This window comes from Chiloscyllium plagiosum, chromosome 17, assembly GCF_004010195.1.
Source record: "Chiloscyllium plagiosum isolate BGI_BamShark_2017 chromosome 17, ASM401019v2, whole genome shotgun sequence".
NCBI lineage: Eukaryota > Metazoa > Chordata > Chondrichthyes > Orectolobiformes > Hemiscylliidae > Chiloscyllium > Chiloscyllium plagiosum.
Window position 1 is genome coordinate 50,914,070 of NC_057726.1, and position 22,490 is coordinate 50,936,559.

At 40.9% G+C, this 22,490-nt stretch overlaps 1 protein-coding gene across 2 annotated transcripts in view; it reads right to left on the reverse strand.

Annotated features, from left to right (window-relative positions):
• cfdp1 (craniofacial development protein 1) overlaps positions 1 to 22,490 on the reverse strand; it is a 193,272-nt gene that overhangs the window by 169,525 nt on the left and 1,257 nt on the right. The window contains exons 2-4 of one of the 2 annotated variants that reach the window (XM_043707045.1): positions 16,901 to 17,018; positions 15,737 to 15,929; positions 8,699 to 8,823 (exon numbers count right to left, since the gene is read on the reverse strand). In XM_043707045.1, the coding sequence (XP_043562980.1) occupies positions 8,699 to 8,823; positions 15,737 to 15,929; positions 16,901 to 17,018 (436 nt within the window). Of the gene's footprint in view, positions 1 to 8,698; positions 8,824 to 15,736; positions 15,930 to 16,900; positions 17,022 to 22,490 lie in introns of both variants that reach the window. The other variant, XM_043707044.1, reaches the window with a different exon arrangement.

Here is a 22,490-nt window from a genome sequence, read left to right on the forward strand (position 1 = left end):
AGCTGCCCTGCAATGCTGCCATATTCTTTTGATTTATCAGGCAATGTTGCCCCTCTCCCATACAATTCAAGCCCTTCACATCCCCATTTAGTTTAATACCCTCAAGTTCTGCACATTTCCTTTTTGTTTGTAGAGAACAGGACCCTGGATACATACGTATGTTTTGTCTGGCAAGAGTAAATAGGCTATCCCATGAAGCAGATTAATTATCTTCAATTCAGAGACAGGACTGTGGATGTAGGTTTGCTCACTGAGCTGGAAAATTCATTTCCAGACGTTTTGTCACCCCACTAGGTAATATCTTCAGTGATCCTCAGGCAAAACACTGCTGATAAGTCCTGCTTTCTATTTATATGTTTGGGTTTCTTTGGGTTGGTGAGGTCATTTCCGGTTCTTTTTCGCAGGGGGTAGTAGATGGGGTCTAACTCTATGTGTTTGTTGGTAGAGTTCCGGTTGGAATGCCACTGAAGATGTTACCTATTAGGGTGACAAAACGTCTGAAAATGAACCTTCCAGCGAGCAAACCTTCATCCAGAACCTCAACCTGAGTTAAAAATCTTCTCAAAACTCACTAAGACCCATGAACGCAATTCACTAAAAATGGCCTGAAAATGGGAAACGAATGCCATCCAACAGAGTGCCACCCACGAACAGCTGTACTTTCTGCACAAATGCCTCAGAAAACATGTACTACCTAAATGCCTTAAATACAAACCTTCCCTTAACACCCCACTAGCCAAAAGAATAGCAGAGCAAAACGGCCGCAGAATGCTTAGAGAAATGATTAATGATATCAACAACAGATTCCGTAAATACAACTGGGAAATTTTGCTCCAAAAACCTTTACTCACTCATGCAACAGACTATGAAGGGACAGACACAGTACAACAAGCCATAGATATTAGACAGTGACAAACACAGAAAATGAAAAAACTAGACCTGCATAAAAAACTAGACAAACTTACACAAAGTAACAACACTGACAACACAGAAGCATGGATTAAAAAAAATTATCTGACCGACCCTTAACAGACACTGAAAAAGCCATATTAGTAAGAGGATTAAATTACAACTGCCAGGATGCTGACAAGAAAGATTTCTTAGCAGCATTAGAAACAACACTGAAAGACAACCAATTCACAGAAGCAACCCAGCAAACTATCTGACAGGTAGTCGCATTAACATTAAGCAGAAAAAAGGAAGGAAACACACTCAATACACTAGAAAGGAAAGCACTGGAAAGACTAAACAAAAGATAAAAACATTGTCATCCTACCTGCAGACAAAGGACGCTTCACAGTCATTCTAAATCGAAAAGACTACATTGAAAGAGCGAATGCATTATTTGCAGATACCAACACTTACCAAGAAGCGGTGATAGACCCACCCCACAACTAGAGAACCGAATCACAGACCTACTAAAACAACTTCAGAAATCTGGAGAATTAAACTAGACAGACTTCCAAAAAATGAAACCAGATGGATCCAACACACCACACTTCTATGAATTACCCAAAATTTGACAAACCAGAAGCCCCCCTCAGACCCATACTCTCACTACCTGGAAGACCAACTTACAGACTGGACAAGGAGCTACACCAAAGATTAAAACATTTAGTAGATGACTCACACCACTCCATCCACTCCACCCAAGATTTCCTGAAGACCAAAGACACTAAGTTAAAAGAGGATAAAATAATAGTCTCCTTTGATGTAACAGCCCTGTTACATCATCATTAATCATCATTATTAATCATCATTAACCTGGCCAAGGAAACACTGACTACACTATTAGAAAATCCAAACACACATACAGCAAACACCACTAACTTCATCAACAAAGACAGTATCCTCAAGTTAGTGGATCTATGCCTTACCACACACTTCACCTTCAACAACAAAACCTACAGACAAACCAATGGAACACCCATAGGATCTCAGATATCAGGGTTCTTAGCAGAGACAGTAATGCAGAGACTTGAACAAACAGCTCTGCCAACCATCCAACCCAAACACTGGGTCTGCTACATGGATGACACCTTTGTCATCACTAAATGAAACAAATTAGAGGAAACCTTCAAGACCATCAATAATACCCTTACTGGCATAAAATTCACTAAAGAAAAGGAAAACAGCAACAAACTGCCATTTCTAGATGTCACAGTAGACAGAACAGCTGATAGGGAACTTCAAACCAGCGTCCAAAGGAAAACAACACATATGGACCAAATATTGAACTATAAAAGCAATCATCCCAACAGCTACAAAGGATGCTGCATTAGAACAACATTTCAACGAGCCAACACACACTGCAGCACAGAGGAATGACACAGAGCAGAGGAAAATCATCTACACGGTGTATTCAAAAGAATGGGTACCTAATGAATACAGTCCACCGATTTCTCAGCAACAAACCCAAACAAGCAGACAAAACAGGTCCAGAAACCCTAGCCACTCCCCCCTACATCTCAGAAATGATTGCCAGACTACTCAGACCCCTTGGCATCATAGTAGCCCACAAACACACCAACACACTGAAATAGCAGCTAATGAACTTGAAAGACCCTATGCAAACAACAAGCAAAACTAATGTCATTTACAAAATACCATGCCAGGACTGTAACAAACACTAAATTGGACAAACAGGCAGAAAACTAGCCACCAGGATACATGAACATCAACTAGTCACAAAAAGACATGACCCACTCTCACTAGTATCCTTACATACAGACTTCGACTGGGGCAACATATCCATCCTTGGACAAGCCAAATAAACATACACACACGAGAATTCCTAGAAGCATGGCATTCCAACAGGAACTCTATTGGATTAAGTTGGAACACATTGACTTGGATCCCATTTACCACCCCTGAGAGAAATTACAAGAAATGACATAACCAACCCAAGGAAACCTAAACACATAAATAGAAAGTGAGCCATACCACCAGTGCTTCATCCAGAGGCTCACTGAAGATGTTACCTAGTATGGTGATGAAATGTCTGAAAATGAACTTTCCGGCTCAGCGAGTAAAGCTACATCCAGAACCTCAACCTGAGCTACAAATCTTCCCAAAGTTCGCTAGATTTAGATCCTATCCACCTTCCTTTGGCAAAAAGAACTGGAAATGACATCGTTCACCTTAAGAAACCACAACCTATAAATAGAGAGGTGGGGCATACCACCAGTGCTTCACTGGTGACTCTCACTGATGATGTTACCAAGTTATGATGATGAAACATCTGAAAAACCCATCTAGCTCAGTGAGCACATTTACATCCATATCCTCAACCTGAGCTCTAAATCTTCTCAAAAATTGCTAATTGTTCTGATTGTTTAAAATTAAGCATTCTTGCATTGTCCTAATGACTGAAAGTCAAAAAGCTTCTGCAACGCCTTTCTTTTCCGTAATGTTTCAGTTTGTAGTATGAAGAAACAATTTACATATTTTAAATTAAATTCATTACAGGTTGGGTATATAAATGCTCCAAGGTCTGGAAGAAAGTATACATATGATCTAAACACACATAGACAAGTCAAACACATCCTCTGGAAATTAGAAGATACCTCGCAATTTTATTCAGAATCCAACACATGATTTTTTTGATATTTTTCAAAATATTGATGCGATGCCATGTGACTAGCTATGTAAATTACTGGAGAAAGCATCCAGTAATAGTGTCAGAAAGGCATTTGAACATTTCTGCTTAGTACACAATCTGTAAAACTGAATAGCTGCTACCCTCTTGTGGTAGTAAATCATAATTTATGCTTCAATATCCTTTAACAGAATCATTTTTTTAAAAAATGTAGGTCAGTTCTCATGGCACAACAGAATTCTTTCTAAAAAATAAACTGAACTTTATAACCTGCCTCAAAGATTATCAGCTATTTTCTCTTTGAAAAGAAACAAGGAAGAGAGAACAGGATTCTCCAGAGACATCCAAAAAGCTCTTATGAGGAATGAAAAGCATATAAATAAAAGTTAATTCTTTATTTAAACTATTCTTTGAATTGCCACATCCAGAATATTTATTTTTTAATAATTCAATGTTCCTTCCTGCTGTACTACCCTTGGCATATTTTGCTAAGTACTGCTGTTCTACTCATTGTTACCACTTCATCTTGTACAGTCCTAGGGACTGATTTTCATCTAACTTGGTTTTACTATGGCTGCTCCCTTTAGGTCAACTATTCCCACACCATTCCATATATGCCTTCAGAACATTCATTCACTCTCACCAGTCAGGCTGTTCATAATGATTCAGAAGGTCATTGTGTTGTTTTCTGGCACTGACTGAAACACACAAATGCAGACATTACAATCTTCTCCTTTAAGTGTCTCAGCCATTCCATCAGCAACCTGCCTTTTCTCATTCCTCAGCACCAATGATACCACTCAAGCCAGATTATTTTAACCTGCATCGATTTAATCTCCGCTCACTTTAATGTCAATAAATAAACCAGTTTCACCTCATCACTCCTCCTAATATAATTACCCATATTTATCCCCTCATGCCAGAGAGTGGAAGGCACTACACATTCAAATATGCCTGGCTCAGAGCTAGACTCATCACCATTCACAAGATCTGGTTGAGTACATCAAGCCATATCATGCTGTGCTTTTCTCAAACAAAATAGTTACTCTCGGACCATCCTAGAAAGCAAGTAGATTCCCAAGATTCCTGATAATTCCTTCAACCTGCTGTGGCCACACACCAGTGTTTCAATCTTCAAATATACATCACGTCCTCAAATACGTAAATATATTAAAATATCGAGTATGTAGAGATTCCATGTAACATGCTGGTCTATTATTCTGCAGAACTCAAATATGCTAATTGTAATACTTTAGGGATAAGACACATGAATGGCCCAAGTTAGTTAGTTATCAGCCAGCATATTACAAAAAGAAAATAATCTTGTCCATAAACCACCACCTCACAGGGAATTTATTATTTGTTCGCTGGGACAGAATTACTTAGATAGATTATGTTGCTGTGAGTAACTTAGCACTTGCATGGAAATGGCACATGTTTAATTGTGTTTTATAATTTAGAAAAATAGTACACAGTGTTCATTGCAGTCAGCCATGTTTTCACTGGAGTTGACATTAGTGACTTGAATAAAATGCCGAAATGAAGTCCTCTCAAAGTCTTTTACAGCATTGAATAAACAAATAAAATTCAAAACCCCAAAGACAGCCACGTGACAAATATCATGCCCTCCATTAGATTACTTGCAAATCACATTCATATCAAAACAGTTGTTAAAAACCAAAGTTTTGAATCATAAAATGATTTTGAGAATTTGAACCACTTGAAGGTGTTTAAAAATATATTGATTTAGTTTTTCTGATACCTGCAAGCACTCGGCTATCTGCAAAGTTTCCCTAATGAGCTGCATGTAACTGATATCTAAGAACTATTAAAACTATAGGGACAGGGGAGATTAATGGCAAAATACCATGACCACGTATCCCAGTGAAGGAGGAGAATTCCAGGGAAGGGTTAAACGTCACTAAGCAAAGATTAGTGGTAAACCAGAGGATTGAAAAACAGAATGATTACAAGCCAATGAAAGATGACCAAAAACATAATAAAGAGGGGTAAAATAAATTATGAAGGTAAACTACTAATTAATATAAAAACAGACAGAAAAGAGCTTCTTTAAAATATTCAAAAAGAAAGACGGGTGCCAAAATGAACATGGATTCCTCAGAGAGCAAGGCTGGGGAAATAATAATGGGAACCCGGAAATGGCAGAGGATGAACAAATAATTGGCATCAGTGTTGTGGTTCTGTTCGCTGAGCTGGGAATTTGTGTTGCAGACGTTTTGTTCCGTGTCTAGGTGACATCCTCAGTGCTTGGGAGCCTCCTGTGAAGCGCTTCTGTGATCTTTCCTCCGGCATTTGTAGTGCTTTGAATCTGCCGCTTCCGGTTGTCAGTGTCAGCTGTCCGTTGCAGTGGCCAGTATATTGGGTCCAGGTCGATGTGCTTATTGATTGAATCTGTGGATGAGTGCCATGTTTTGTGCAGTCCTTGCATGGGATTTTGTACACTACATTGGTTTTGCTCATGCTGGGTATCGGGTCCTTCGTTCTGGTGAGTTGTTGTCTGAGAGTGACTGTTGGTTTGTGTGCTGCTATGAGTCCTAGTGGTCGCAGTAGTCTGGCTGTTCGGAAATGCTCTTGATGTATGGTAGTGTGGCTAGTCCTTTGGGTTGTGGTATGTCCTCGTTCCGTTGTCTTTCCCTTAGGCATCTGCTGATGAAATTGCTGATGACAAGCAACATGAGTTCGACTGGGACAACACTATCTATTATAGGACAAGCCAAACAGAGAACAGCCAGGGAATTCCTAGAGGCATGGCACTCATCCACAGATTCAATCAATAAGCACATTGACCTGGACCCAATATACCGGCCACTGCAAACGGACAGCTGGAACTGACAACTGGAAGCAGCAGATTCAAACCACTACAAATGCCGGAGAAAAGATCACAGAAGCGCTTCACAGGAGGCTCCCAAGCACTGAGGATGTCACCTAGACAGGGGACGAAACGTCTGCAACACAAATTTCCAGCTCGGTGAACAGAACCACAACAACGAGCACCCGAGCTACAAATCTTTTCACAAACTTTGAATTGGCATCAGTGCTCACTGCACAGCACATTGTTCAGAATTTTTGGAATGCTATTAAAGACGCAAAACCCAGGGAGAAAATAAAAGCAATAACCAATATTTGAGAAAAAACACTAAGGAATTAAAGGTGCTGAAGGCTGATTTGGCAACTGGACTTGTGTTGTATCTCAGGATATGGAAGGGGGTAATTACAAAGATGATAAATGGACTGACAGTAATCTCCCATGAATTCCTAGACTCAGAAAAAGTCCAAGATGACTGGATAAATGCTAATGTAACACTCTTATTTAACAATAGAAAGAGAAGAACTAAAAGGCCAGTTTGCTTAACATCTATCATTGGGAAAATGTTAAAAAAACTTAAAGTAAGAGATTACAGAAGACAATTTATAAATGCAGATTATAACTCAGCATAGTCAACATGGCTTCAATAAAGAGAAAATCATGCCTGACAAATTTATTACAATTCTTTGAGCAGGTAAGAAGTAGGATAGATAAAGAGTAGATGTAATGTGTTTTGATTTCTAAAATGGTATTTGACAAGGTACTCCATGAAGCTACTCAATAAGGTAAAGTCCATGCTGTTGGGGTTAATCATTAGCAAGGATAGAGGATGAACTAACTAATAGCAAACGGAGTTGGGATAATGATGACATTTTCAGGATGAAAACCTGTAACTAGAGGAGTGCACAGGCGCAAGTACTTGTGCATATATAGATTTCTTTCCTCTTTACTCGCTCATGGGATGTGGGCATCCCTAACTAGACCAGCATTTATTGCTCATTCCTAGTTGCTATTGAGAAGTTGGTGATGTGCTACCTTCTTGAACAGCTGCAATCTATTTGATACAGGTACACCCACATTGCCATTAGGGAGGGAGTTCCAGGAGCTAGGCTCAGTGGCATTGAAGAAAAAGCAATATATTTCCAAGTTAGGATGGTGCATGGCTTGAAGGGGAACTTGAAGGTGGTCATGTTCCCATTTATCTGCTGACGTTGTCATTGCACATGGTGGTGGGAAGATGCTTGGATGAGAGAAGTGAATGTACTATCATCAAATCTGCAGATGACACAAAAAAAATCGGTGGAAAGACAATTGGTGAGAATGACACAAAGAATCTAGAGAGGGATATACACAGGTTAAGTGAGCAGACAACAACTTGGCAAATGTAATATAAGGTGGAGAACTGTGAGGTTAAGCTCTTTAAGCAAGAGCTTTTCTTGAGAAGCTGAGTATATGTGAATTGAGAGAGACTGCAGAAAGATACAGATGAGAGATTTGGGAATCCTTGTGTGAATCACAACGAGCTAGCACAAAGTTCACTATGCAACAGGGAAGACAAAGAAAACACTCCTCTTTATTTCAAAGGGATGGAGTGTAAAAAATAGGAAAGTCTTGGTAAGAGTATACAAAGGAACTAATCAAACCACACCTAGAATACTGTGAGCAGTTTTGGTTCAATATCCAAGAAAGGGATATTGCAGACAATCTAGAAAAGTCCAGGTTGATTCAGGTATGGAGGGATTTTCTTATGAGGTGGGATTTAACAGGTTGTGTTCACTGGAGTTTAGAATAATAAAAGAAACCTTCTTGAAACTAATGGGGGCTTGACAGGGCAGATGTGAACACTTTTCCCCTGTGGAAAAGTCTAGGACCAGAGGTCTTAATTTTATAGTATGGGTACCCATTTAAGATAAGGAGGAATTTGCTCTCTCAAAGGGGAGTTAAGCCACGGAATTCTTTACCACAAAGATATGTCGAGACTGTGTCGTTAAGAATATTCATGGCCAAGATAGATGCTTTAATCAGGAAGGGAATTTAAGGCTATGGAGAAAAGGCAGGAATGAGAAGCGGAGGATTGTCAGTTTCGTCATAATCTCACTGAATGATGGAGCTGACTCAGTGGTCTGAATGGCCTACTTCTATTTCTATGTTATATGGTCGTACACAATACTGTAAACAACTAGCAGAGTCTGGGTTAGAACAAGTCACTTTCAAGCTTACTTTACTGTTAAATTACAATTTTTTGTTAACACTATCAAATTAAAACAACTTACTTGATTTCTTCTCCAGCAAAATCAAACACTTTTGTGATTGTGACTTTTCCAGGTGCTTTTGGCTTCTCTGGGTTTTTCACCATATCTGCAGGTATGCTCAACTTCCCTTGATCTACCTGTATGTCCTATGGAGAGGAATAAGAAAATAAATCACACGTGTACATAGGCAGCAGAAATCATGTATGTTAACAACTGTAAAATCAAAACAACTTTGGTAGGAAATACACAACAGTGCAATTGCTGTCTAAGTTGACAGATCATAAAATGAATTTTCAACATGTTAACCAGCTTATTAATAATTATCTTAATTAAAAACATTCCATGGGTTAGTATAATTCAGTTGTCTTGTATTGCTAGACATTCCCCAGTCATTCACTGATTGTAGTTATAAAATGAACATTAACCAGTCCAATATTCAGTCTTAAAAATAAGGATTGCTAATGTAAAGAATTAATAGATTAGCCATGATTTATTTGATTGATGCAGCAGATTTGGTGAGCCAAATGGCCTAGCTATATACCTACATCTTATGGTCTTGGAAGAGGTGAAGGGCATGAGTGGTGTCACGAGCATAGGTGGGGAGTTCCTGGACTAAGGGGGGCAGGATGGTGTCAAGGTAGGAAGAGATGAGTTCTGAGGCTGAGACAATGGCTTAACTGGGGCAGTCAGGTTTGTGAATCTTAGGAAGGACGTAGAATCGGGCAGTGTGGGATTCACAGATAATGAGGTTGGAGGCTGTAGATGGGAGATCTCCAGAGGTGATGAGGTGGTGGATGGTCTGGGAAATGATGGTTTGGTGATGGAAGGTGAGCTTGTGATCAAGGGGGCAGTAGGAGGTGACTGCGAGTTGGCACCTGGCTTCAGCAGTGTAGAGGTCAGTGCACAGCCCCCTCCCCTCCCCTCCACATTATCTCAGTCCCAAGCCTCCAACTCGATACTGCCCTCCGGACCTGTCCATCACTCCCCCCTCTGACCTATCTCCTTCTCCCACACCTTCATCCACTTATTGCTTTCCCAGTTACCTTCCTCCGAACCCCACACACCTCCTATTTATCTCGCAGCCCTGACCCACAAGCCTCATTCCTGATGAAGGGCTTATGCCCGAAATGTCGATTCTCCAGCTCCTTGAATGCTGCCTGACCTGCTCAGCTTTTCCAGCACTACAGTCTCAACTCTGAACTCCAGGATCTGTAGTCCTCACTTTCTCCCAGTTTTATGTCAGCAAAAGAGTCTTGCACACACATTGCATTTTTTTTTCATTAAAAAAGAGGTCATGGAGGCAGTCAATTTTTGTATTCCCATGGCAGCACCCTGACCAATCAGACCAGGCCAATAGATTCTGAAAATTAAGCTTGGCAGTTAACTGTTCCCATTGCATCTCCAGGCTATGATGGCCAACCAATCAGATACCTCTTCGCAAGCAATATAACATGGCATCCCTTTTTGACAAGTCTGTTTCTTATGTCTGAGTTCGAATGAGTGCAGGACAAAACGCTTGGATGTTTTATCTCCTTTAGCAATGTTTAAGTTCTTTAATGCTATGCACTTTATCTAAAGAACATAGATTCAGGATAAGCGAATAACCATTTAGGACGCATATCTTGCTTCGCCCAAAGATCTGTTCATTTTTGCAAATCTCTATCCCACAGCATTGTTAATACTCAATCGTTCAATATATTTAAGAGTGGAACAGACAACTTTCTGGTCTCTCAAAGCATCAATAGATATTGAGTGGATGGGTATGTGTGAGTTGAGCCATGATCATGCTAAATAGCAGAACCACATATGTCTACAACATATAGTCTACTCCTGCTCCTGTTTCTTGTGTTCTTGTACTGAATTTCTTCAGTGACTATCTACTGACGTAACCCAGTTTGAATCCAGTTTTAATCTCAATAGAAACAAGACAATGGCCAATAATGACCACTCAAATTGCTGTTTAAATGAACACCCATCAGCCTGTATGCTGCCTCTGATTAAACAAAGAAAACACAGGGGAAAAAAAACAAATGAATGATTCTACCTCCAGGTATCAAGATTTTTACTATTTAGAATTGCACAGCATTCCAGACAGATATTCTTTTCAGATAAGTTGTGGGTAAATTGTTGAAGGGGATTCTGAGAGGAAGGATTTATATGCATTAGGAGAGACATGGACTGATTAGAGGTAGTCAGCATGGCTTCATGAGTGGGAAATTATTTTCACAAACTTTACTTTAGGTTTTTGATGGTATGGCCAAAAGGATAGATGAGGACAGAGTGGCATATGTTGTCTACATGGACTTTAGTAAGACTTTGAGAAGGTTCAACATGGTAGACTGGTTAGTAAAGTTAGATCACATGGATTTAGGGAGAGCTTACCAATTAGATACAAAATTGGCTCAAAGGTAGGAGACAGAGGTGATGGAGGATTGTTTATTGGACTGGACACCTGAGACCAACAGTGTTCCACAGGGCTCGGTGCTAGGTGTGCTGTTGTTTGTTATTTACATAAACAATTTGGATGAGAATTTAGGAGGCATGGTTAGTAATTTTGCCAATGACACTAAAGTTGATGGTATAGTGGACAGTGAAGAAGGTTATCTAAAATTACAAAGAGATCGGAATCAATTGGGCTGAGATTTGGCAAATGGTCTCAAATTTGGAGAAATGTGAGGTGTTACATTTTGGTAAAATGAACAAGTGCAGGTATTATGCAATTCATGGTAGGGGTCTCTGTACTGTTGTCAAACAGGGAGACCTAAGGGTTCAGGTATATAGTTATTTAAGGGTTGCATCACAGGTAGGCAGGGTTGCTAAGTAGGCATTTAGCACACTTGCCTTCATTGCTCAGACCATTGAGTAATTGAGATGTCATGTTTCAGGTCCAACAGGATGTTGGTGAGGCTACTTCTGTTGTACTGCTGACCATTCTGGTCGCCCTGTTAGAGGGAAGATATTACTAAATTGGAGAGGGTTCAGGAAAGATTTACAAGGATGTTGCCAGGACTGGAGAGTTAAGAATACAGGCAGCAATACAGGGCAGCTATTTGGGTAATTATACTCGAGTGGATATACAAATATTAAAAACAAAAACACACATTAGGCAATTCAATATGCTAACAGCCCATAGTGGAGTAGTTCATTAGCATCATTAGAAGACAGGCTAACTCAGAGGACAGACAGTTGGAATGGGGGAGTATTTTCAGGATGGCAACATGTAACTAGTGGAGTGCCACAGGCATCAGTGCTGGGACCGCAATTATTTCCAATGTAGATATAACCGTTAAGAAGGAATTGAATGTACTGCCAAATTTGTGAATGACACAAAAATAGGTGGGAAGGCAAGCAGTGAAGTCTATTCTGAAGTAATGTGTACAGTTCTGGTTGTTCTACTATAGGAAAGATATTAATAAATTGGAGCAGGATCAGAAACAATTCACAAGGATGTCGCCCAGACTAGAGGCTTTGAGTTACAGGGAGAGGCTGGATAGGTTGGGACTTTTTTCACCGGAGATAGGAGATTGAAGGGTGACCTTATAAAATCTCGAAGGGCATGGATAATGTGAATAGCAAAGGTCTTTTCCCTCGGGTAGGGGTGTGAGGAGAAAGATTTAAAACGGAATGGAGGGGCAACGTTTTCATACATAGGGTGGTTCGTTTGTGGAATGAACTGCCAGAGGAAGTGGTGGATGCAGGTACAGTTATAACATTTGTAGCTCAGGTTGAGGTTCTGGATTTAGGTTTGCTCACTGAGCAGGAAGGTTCACTTCCAGATATTTCATCACCCTACTAGGTAACATCTTCAGTGGGCCTCAGTGGGTGAAGCACTGCTGTTGATTCTGGCTTTCTATTTATATGTTTGCGTTTCTTTGGGTTGGTGATGACACTTCCTGCAGTGATGTCATTTCCTGTTCTTTTCACCCCCTCAGGGGGTGGTAGATGGGGGTGATAGAGTTCTGGTTGGAATGCCATGCTTTTAAGAATTCTCATGTGCATCTCTGTTTGGCTTGTCCTAGGATGGATGTGTTGTCCCAGGCGAAGTGGTGTCCTTCCTTATCTGTATGTAAGGATACTAGTGAGAGAGGGTCATGTTGTTTTGTGGCTAGTTAATGTTCATGTATCCTGGTGGGTAGTTTTCTGCCTGTTTGTCCAACGTAGTGTTTGTGCTTGCACGGTATTTTGTAAATGACATTAGTTTTGCTTGTTATCTGTATAGAGTCTTTCAAGTTCATGAGCTGCTGTTTTAGTGTGTTGCTGGGTTTGTGGGCCACCATGATGCCAAGTACTCTAAGCAGTCATTTCCGAGATGTCTTTGATGTAGGGGAGAGTGCCTAGGATTTCTGGACGTGTTTTGTTGGCTTGTTTGGATTTGTTGCTGAGGAATCGGTGGACTGTGTTCATTGGGTACCCATTTTTTTTTAATACATGGTATAGGTGATTTTCCTCTGCTCTGCGTAGTTCCTCTGTGCTGCAGTGTGTGTTGGCTCACTGAAATAATGTTCTAATGCAGCATCGTTTGTGGATGTTGGGATGATTACTTCAATAATACCCTTACTGGCATAAAATTCACTAAAGAGAGGAAACAACAACAAACTGCCATTCCTAGATGTCACAGCAGACAGAACAGCCAATGGGGATCTTCAAACCAGCGTCTACAGGAAAACAACACATATGGACCAAATATTGAACTACAGAAGCAATCATCCCAACATCCACAAAAGAAGCTGCATCAGAACATTATTTCTGTGAGCCAACACACACTGCAGCACAGAGGAACTACGCAGAGCAGAGGAAAATCACCTATACCATGTATTCAAAAAGAATGGGTACCCAATGAAAACAGTCCGCTGAATTCTCAGCAATAAACCCAAACAAATAGGCAAAACAGGTCCAGAAACCCTAGCCACTCTCCCCTACATTAAAGACACCTCGGAAATGACTGCCAGACTACTCAAACCCCTTGGCATCATAGTAGCCCACAAACACACCAACACACTAAAACAGCAGCTAATGAACTTGAAAGACCCTATACAGACAACAAGCAAAACTAATGTCATTTATAAAATACTGCAACAAACACTACATTGGACAAACAGGCAGAAAATTAGACACCAGGATACATGAACATCAACTGGCATGAAACAACGTGATCTTCTATCACTAGTATTCTTACATACAGATAAGGAAGGACTCTATCAACAAACACATCGAGTTAGACCCCATCTACCACCCCAGAGAGAAAAAAAGGACAGGAAATGACATTACCACAGGAAATCACCAACCCAAAGAAACCCAAACATATAAATAGAAAGCAGGAATCATATACAGTGCTTCGCCTGGAGGCCCACTGAAGTTGTTACCGAGTAGGGTGACGCAATGTCTGGAAATGAACCTTCCAGCTCAACGAGCAAACCAGTTATAATATTTAAAAGATAGTGGGTTTGGCGCATGAATAGGAAAGATTTAGAGAGATATGGGCCAAATGTAGGTAAGTGGTACTAGTAAGTTTGGGAAACTTAACTGGCATGGCCAATTTGGACTGAAGGTTCTGTTTTCTGCTGTATGATTCTATAAATTACCATAACAATTTCAAGATCAGTTTCAATCTTGTATAATAATGTTAGAATAAACTGTTTCACCTTTGTAAAACTTGTAGCAGTAGAATGACCATTTCAAAACACTGTCAGTTTGACAGATTAAGATGATGCTTTGATCTGCTGTGACTTTGTTCTGAAATTTATCAAAATCCCTTCGTTCAGTTTGCATTTACATGGATGATGAAATCCCAGCAAGTACTGTAGCACCAACAACACTGAACTCAGTCACTGCAGGGCTAAAAATATTTCGCCTGACTTCAGCTTCAAACCTCTATGTTCAAAAGTTCTCCACCCCACCTCAAAAGTTTAAAACCTTTGCCAAAATTACAAAGCTCAATTCTTGAGATCCCAAAATGGAAACCAGCACCAGATTGACTTTGAAAGATATGACTGCTCAATAACCAAATAAGATCCAATTATTTCAGTTGCAGCATACACAATAATCCAATTGTTATGATATTGGAGTATTGTGGAACCAAAGAGAGCAACATAAAGGTTGTAGAGGCTGGGCCTTTAAAAAGAACAGAGTATTGAATGGCCTATTCCTATATTCTAATTGCCAGCTACTTGTTTCACACTCAACCCAGCTGCCACCCCAACCCCCTCCAATATCGTCAATAAGGCAGACAGAGTGGGACTGTTTGAAACTCAGCATTGTTTGTTACCTTGAATATCTGAGTCCACAGCCTCTCCAAGACTACCTTCTCCTGTCTTGATATCATCATCTGTCTCCAGCCCTAATTCAGCTCATCTGTTTCTGAAAGCGTCATCCTTTTGTGGGCTCATCTTGATTGTATCAATACTATTCAGGCTACCTTCCTATCTTCTATTCACCATTAACCTAAAAAGCTTTCAGAGCCTCTTCACCAACATCCTAAATTAAAATAATTTCTGTTTACCCACCAACCTCCTCCAGACCCAGAACACTAATTTGGACAAATTTGTTTCTGGGCATCTCTGTGTTGTAATTTTTGTCCCATGTTCACATCCTCTACAGCTTCACCCCTTTTCAGCCCTACAGCCTGCTCCAGACCCAGCACTAATTTGGACAAATTTAGACTCATCCAAGCATCGCACACTTCCTTTCAATTACCATTGGTAACCTTCAACCACCTATGCCCAGAGCTCTGGAATTCTTTAATACCCTTCAAAAAAATACTAATTTTTAGGCTAAAAATTTGATCATCAGTGCTAGTGCATTTTTTTTACACTCTGTCAATTTTTATCTCCATATGTTCACGAAGTGACTTGGAATATTTTATTCTATTAAAGACATACTACAAACACAAGCCATAAATATTTGCAAAGCCAATCAGGTTATTATGCAAATCTTCAACCATAAATACCAAATTCAAAGCTGAAACATTTTCAATATTTTCTTCAATGCCATAAACATACATCCTGTCCCAGTTGATTACGTTTATTCTGAGTTTTATGACATAGCTCTGTTTGTTATTACCTCGTTGCTAGAAGTTGGAGTGGTGGTTACAGGTTTAGGCTTGTGACCGACATCACTCAAAAAGCTGGCCCAGAGATCATCTGCTTTCTTCTTCTCTTTCAAATCTTCGTCTACTGTTGTTTCAGCAAGCTCATCAGCCTCTCCTCCTCCCACATCATCACGCTGCAAACACATTCCCTCTTGTTTTCTTTTCCTGTCAAACAAGAGCCTGGAAGTTAAGACTGGAACTACAGCTCTCTTACACATGAAATCTCTTTTGGGGTTTCTATACAAAGTTGGCTAAATTCAATGAAAACGCAAAGCTCAGATATTACTTTTCATTCTCAATTTTATCATAATTGATTTATGTACTCAGTCCTTGAATGTTCCAAGATTAAACACAGGCTGCAGAGTAAGGGGATGCACAGCTCACCAAATTGGGGGATGACAAATTGGGTGCAAGAGTTGCCTTTGTAGGCAATACTAACAGAGGAACAATGCTAACAGAAGGATGTCACAGCAGAAAATAAGGTACGTTGGGCTACAAGCGGTGTGGTATATACGAAACAGGAGGTAATGAAAAGAGCTCATGGGAGACAAAGATTGGAAGACGTAGCATACCCTCTTCAGGCTAAGAGGGTAGTCAGAGGTAGGGAGAATGAAGAGAATCAGAGAAGGCACACGGCATAGGTAAATACGCGAAGGGGGAGTTCAGAAGTTGTATATTACATTAAAAATTAGCAAGAAAGCTCAGAATCTAGGTTTAATGACAACAAATGGAGAAGTTAAGAAGTGACACATAATTGATTAACAAATGGATATACAGGCTCATAAAGTGGTGCATGTAAACTCCAACCTTTTATGAAGCATAATATTCAGAGACCTTCTATAAAAGCAGGTAGAGAGATTACACTGTGGAGGAATTGGAAAAGAGCATTGGAAAAGCTTGGTGACTAAAGAGACAGATTTTGCAGATAGCAAGTGCTAAAAGAAAGAGACATGTTTAGAAAAGGGAACTGGAGAGTGGAAGGACCCGCTGGCATTGCCACTGTTGGTGATGGTGAACAAACCCACTCGAAGCTAGTCAGAAAATTCCAAATGGGTTTTTAAAAAGGGAGATAACACCATCATCACTACCTGAAGGCTTTGCCCAATTTGCTATGGCATAATACTAAACCCAATTACCTGGAAGCTGTTCCTCTTCCTGCCTTCTTCAAACATTTCTTTCTCTGGGGTTGTTCATCTTCATCTAAATTATCTTCTTTCACTAGGTCATTGACATCATCTTCACTGTAATCTTCATCTGCTGTAAAACAAGGAGGCTTCACACTTATTCTTTTTGTAATTACCCAATGGATATCATAAAACCAACATTAGATATAGCCACAGGAAACTTACCATTTTATTTGGAAAATGTGGCAATGTACTGTAGATTGACATGCTTCTTATATATTGAAATTGTTACAAGTTATCATTAGGAGAACGTTTGTCAGTGCAATCTCCACCAGTTGCGAGGTGTTTGTTAATCCTGAATAACTGCCATATTGGGTAAAGACCGAGGGCATTCATCTTAACTATAGCTATCAACTACAAAGAATGACTTAAAATCCCATTATACACATGGATTACTGTATTTCAAGAAACTTCAATCAGGACTTTGGACAACGCTGTGGCTCAGCTGTAAGCAGTGCTGTCTCACAACACCATGACCCAGGTTTGATTCCACCCTCAAACAACTGTGTGTGTGGAATGTGCACATTCTGCCGGTGTCTGCATGGGTCTTCTCCATACTCTCCAACTTCCTCCCACAGTCCGAAAATGTGTAAGTTAGGTGTTATGTGTAGGTTAGGCTAGACCTTGTGAAAGAAGATAATTTAGCTGAAGATGAACAACCTCAGAAAAAGGAATGACTTCCAGGTACTTGGGTTTAGGCCATGCTAAATTGCTCATAGTGTCCAGGGATATGCAGGCTAGGTGGATTAGCCATGGTAAATGCAGGGTTACAGGGACGGTGTGGGACTGGGTGGATGCTATTTGGAGGGTCAGTGTGGACTTGATGGGCTGAGTAGAATGCTTCCACACTGTATGGATTCTCTACTTCACATCTCAATAAAGGGGAATGGCCTTATTAATGTCTATTCTTTATGGACTTCTGCAAATTCAAATCAGGTGACCTTTACACATGTTCCCTCCTTTCCAATTTCCTTACAGAAATATTCATAATGATGGTTTATGACAGGTGCAGTGTGGGAGAAACCTCAACATTTGCCTTATCCAACAGACAAGAAGCTGTAAGTAGCAAAGAGTGACAAAGAATATGATAGTAGAAGGGATCATGATAGCCAGGGGATGGTGCTCTCTGTATTAGTCCATGGGAGTCCCAATTATTATGGGCAAGATTATCAGTGGCGGGCGGGTAAGAAACGGGTTTGGCCGCAATTTAGAAACTGTATTCTTTTAAGGTGTCTCTGGATCCCTCTGGAACTTTCATAGGAGGTCAGAAAATAAAGCTGTGGCAGTTGGATTTTAATATAAGCAAGCGCAAGGTTATCCACTTTGTTCTGAAAAAGGATAGAATAAGGGTATCTTTTTAAGACGACACAAAGTTAAATACAGTGGATGTCCAATGAGATTTGGGAACTTAGATGCATAGCTCTTTAAAATGCCACAAACAGGTGCAGAAAATAGTCAAGTCGGCAAATTGAATGCTGGCCTCCAAATCTAAAGGGCAGGAGTATAGGAATGCAGATGTTATACCGCCATTATACAAAACTCTAGTTAGAGCCCATTTAGAATACTGAGAGCAGATCTGGGCACCACACCTTAAGAAGGACCTTTTTTGGTCCTGGAAGGAGTTCAATGCAGATTTACAAGAATGCTACCTAGATTTAATTTTGAGGAGACATTAGATAATTTAGGCCTTTATTCTATAGAATTTAGAAGGCTAAGGGGTAATCGAGGTCTTCAGGATATTAACAGGCAAAGACATAGTAGATAAAGACAAACTATTTCTACTGTTTGAAGATTCTAGAACCGAGGGCATAATCTAAGAATGAGGGCCAAGTCATTCAGGAGAGATGTTAGAAAACATTTCCACATGCAAGGAATAGTGTAGGTCTGGATCTCTCTTCCTCAAATGGCGGTTGTTGAGAATTTAATTATTAATTTTAAATCTGAGATAGAAAACTTTTTATTAAGTAAGCCTAACAAGGGATATGAGCCCAAGGGAGGCATATGGAGTTAGGCCACAAATCAGCCATGAACGTATTGAATGATAGAGTAGATATGAGAGGCTGAATGGCCTGCTCCTGTTACTATGTACAGACAACTCAAAGCTGAATGCTGTCCAGAACACACTACTTCATTACCTGAGGATTTGTAAATGGATGAACACCATATAATCAAAGTTGCCTACTCCTGATGTAATTATAGAGGGATGATTGTTGAAAAAGCAGCTGACAAAGGCTGGGCTGAGGACATGATGCGATGCTAACCAACAGGAAAGATTCCTCTCACACCACTAATTTCTACCAACTTCACTTTATGACACTTAGACAAATGATGCATTGATAGCAGAGGCAGAATCTGTCAACTCACCACTTAAATTCAGTTCTTTAGTCCATATTAAGACAAAAGTATTCTGGGACCCACAGTCAAACTGCCCCAGTGGAACCAAAACTGGGCATAAGCATAAATTATTGTTAAATGTCACTGTTAATGATAACATCCATCACTTTGCTGCTGATCTAGAATGGACTATTAAGTGGTAACTGACTGGGTTAGATTTGTTCTGCTTTTGTGGGCAAGATATATTAAGCATTTTTACACATTGCGAAATAGATACCAGTGTTATTAAAAAATTCATCATGAGCAGTGGCACCAACTGGCTGGGTCAACAATGCTTTGCCCATCCCTGGTTGTCATTGAAGGTAATGCTGAACTGCTTTCTCGAACCTTTGCAGTCTATGTGATGTAGGCATACCCATCATGCCATTAGGGAGAGAGTTCCATGATTTTGAAAAATCGATACTGGAGGAATGGCAATATATTTCCAAGTCAGGACGGTGGATGGCTCGATAGGAAATTTGCAGGTGGTGGCATTCCGATGTATTCACCACCCTTGTCCTTCTGGACAGTTGTGGTTTAGAAAGTGCTGCAGTACATCTTGTAGATAGTAGCAGCAGTGTGTACTGAGTGTTGGTGGTGGACGGAATGAATGTTTGTGGAGGTGGTGCCTGTTTAGAATATTGCGTACAATTCAGGGTGCCCTTCCATAGGAAGGATGTTAATCTTGAGAGGATGCAGAAAAGATTTACATGGATGTTGGCAGAATTGGAGGGTTTGAGAGTTATAGGGAGAGGCTGAACAGGCTGGGGCTTTTTGCCCTAGGACATCGAAGGCTAAGGTATGACCTTGTAAAGGTTCATAAAATCATAAGGGGCATGGATTGGGTGATTAGCCAAGATTTTTTTTTGTTGGGTGGGGGAAGTTTAAAACTAGACGGCATAGGTCTAAAGTGAGAGGGGAAAGATTTAAGAAGGACCCAAGGGATTACCATTTCACGTAGAGGGTGGTGTGTGTATGGAACAAGCTGCCAAAGGAAGTGATGGAGAGGTAGGTACAAATACAACATTTAAAATATATCTGGATACGTATATGAAGAGGAAGGGCTTATTGGAATATGGGCCAAATGCTGGCAAATGGGACTAAGTCAGATTGGGAAGTCTGGTCAGCATGAATGAATCGGACCAAGTGTCTGGTGTTTCTGTGCTGTATGCCTCGATGATTCTATAAGTGGATTATTTTGTCCTGCAAAGTGTTGAGCTTCTTGAGTGTTGTAGGAGCTGCACTCCTCCAGGCAAATGGGGTGAATCCATCACACTCCTGGGATGGTGGACAACCATTGGAAGTTTGGAAAAGAGTTACTCACTGCAGTACTCATAGCCTCTAACCTGCCCTGGTTACCATTGTATTTATACAGTTAATTCAGTTCAATGATAAGCAGAATGTTGTTTGTGCGAAATTCAGTAATGCCATTGAATGTCAAGGAGCAATGGCTTGTTTCTTTCCTTTTGGACGTGGTTATTGCCTGGCACTCGTGATATTGTCGAGGTCTTGCTGGATTACACCTCTTTCCACCCTACCTCCTGCAAAAATGCCATCCCGTATTCCCAATTCCTCTGCCGGATCTGCTCCCAGGAGGACCAGTTCCACCACAGAACACACCAGGTGCTCATCTTCCACCCTACCAACCTTCGCATAAACCAAATCATCCACCAACATTTCCGCCACCTACAAATGGACCCCACCACCAGGGATATATTTCCCTCCCCGCCCCTTTCAGCAAAGACCGTTCCCTTCGTGACTACCTGGTCAGGTCCACGCCAACCACGCAACCTCCCATCCTGGCACCTTCCCCTGCCACCACAGGAATTGCAAAACCTGCACCCATACCTCCTCCCTCACCTCCATCCAAGGCCCCAAAGGAGCCTTCCACATCCATCAAAATTTTACCTGCACACCCACCAATATCATTTATTGTATCCATTGCTCCCGATGCGGTCTCCTCTACATTGGGGAGACTGGATGCCTCCTAGCAGAGTGCTTTAGGGAACATCTCTGGGACACCCGCATCAATCAACCACACCGCCCTGTGGCCCAACATTTCAACTCCCCTCCCACTCAGCCAAGGACATGGAGGTCCCGGGCCTCCTTCACCGCCGCTCCCTCACCACCAGACGCCTGTAGGAAGAACAACTCATCTTCCGCCTTGGAACACTTCAACCCCAGGGCATCAATGTGGACTTCACCAGTTTCCTCATTTCCCCTCCCCCCACCTCACCCCAGTTCCAACTTCCAGCTCAGCACTGTCCCCATGACTTGTCCTACCTGCGTATCTTCCTTTCCACCTATCCACTCCACCCTCCTCCCTGACCTATCACCTTCATCCCCTTCCCCACTCACCTATTGTACTCTATGCTACTTTCTCCCCACCCTCCTCTCATTTATCTTTCCACCCTTCAGGCACTCTGCCCGTATTCCTGATGAAGGGCTTTTGCCCGAAACGTCGATTTTACTGCTCATCGGATGCTGCCTGAACTGCTGTGCTTTTCCAGCACCACTCTGATCTAAACTATGCATTTAAGTAGAGACTGCTTCGATATCTGAAGAGTCACAGAAGATGATGAATATTGTGCAATCAGCAAACATCCCCATTATGATTTGAACCAGTCCCCACAGCCTTACCTGGAGCGCTGTATTATTAGGAGAAAGTGAGGACTGCAGATGCTGGAGAGTCAGGAGTCGAAAAGTGTGGTGCTAAAAGCACAACAGGTCAGGCAGTATCTGAGGAGAAGAAGAGTCGACTTTTCAGGCATAAGCCCTTCATCAAGCAACATTGGTTCTCCTACTCCTCAGATGTTGCCTGACCTGCTGTGTTTTTCCATGCTGGATTATGAGCGCTGGATTAGTGACCATGCCACTATGCAATTATCAATTATCCTTAGCCACAATTTCCTCCTACAGTTAAAACAAACTCAAATAATCCATTAAGAACCAGAAGGAAAGTAAAACAGGAATATGCATTGCTTCTATGGAGCACTATTCCAAGGTATACAAACAAGTGGGACCTGTATACATCATTTCAGGTTTTACTGGTATTTCCTTCTGGGGTGCAGCACCTCCCCATAAATATTTTGGACTCTTATTAGCCCTATTTTCGCCCTCATTATACTCTTGTTCTTTGTGTTTTTAGAATACGTGGGTTGTCCTTGCT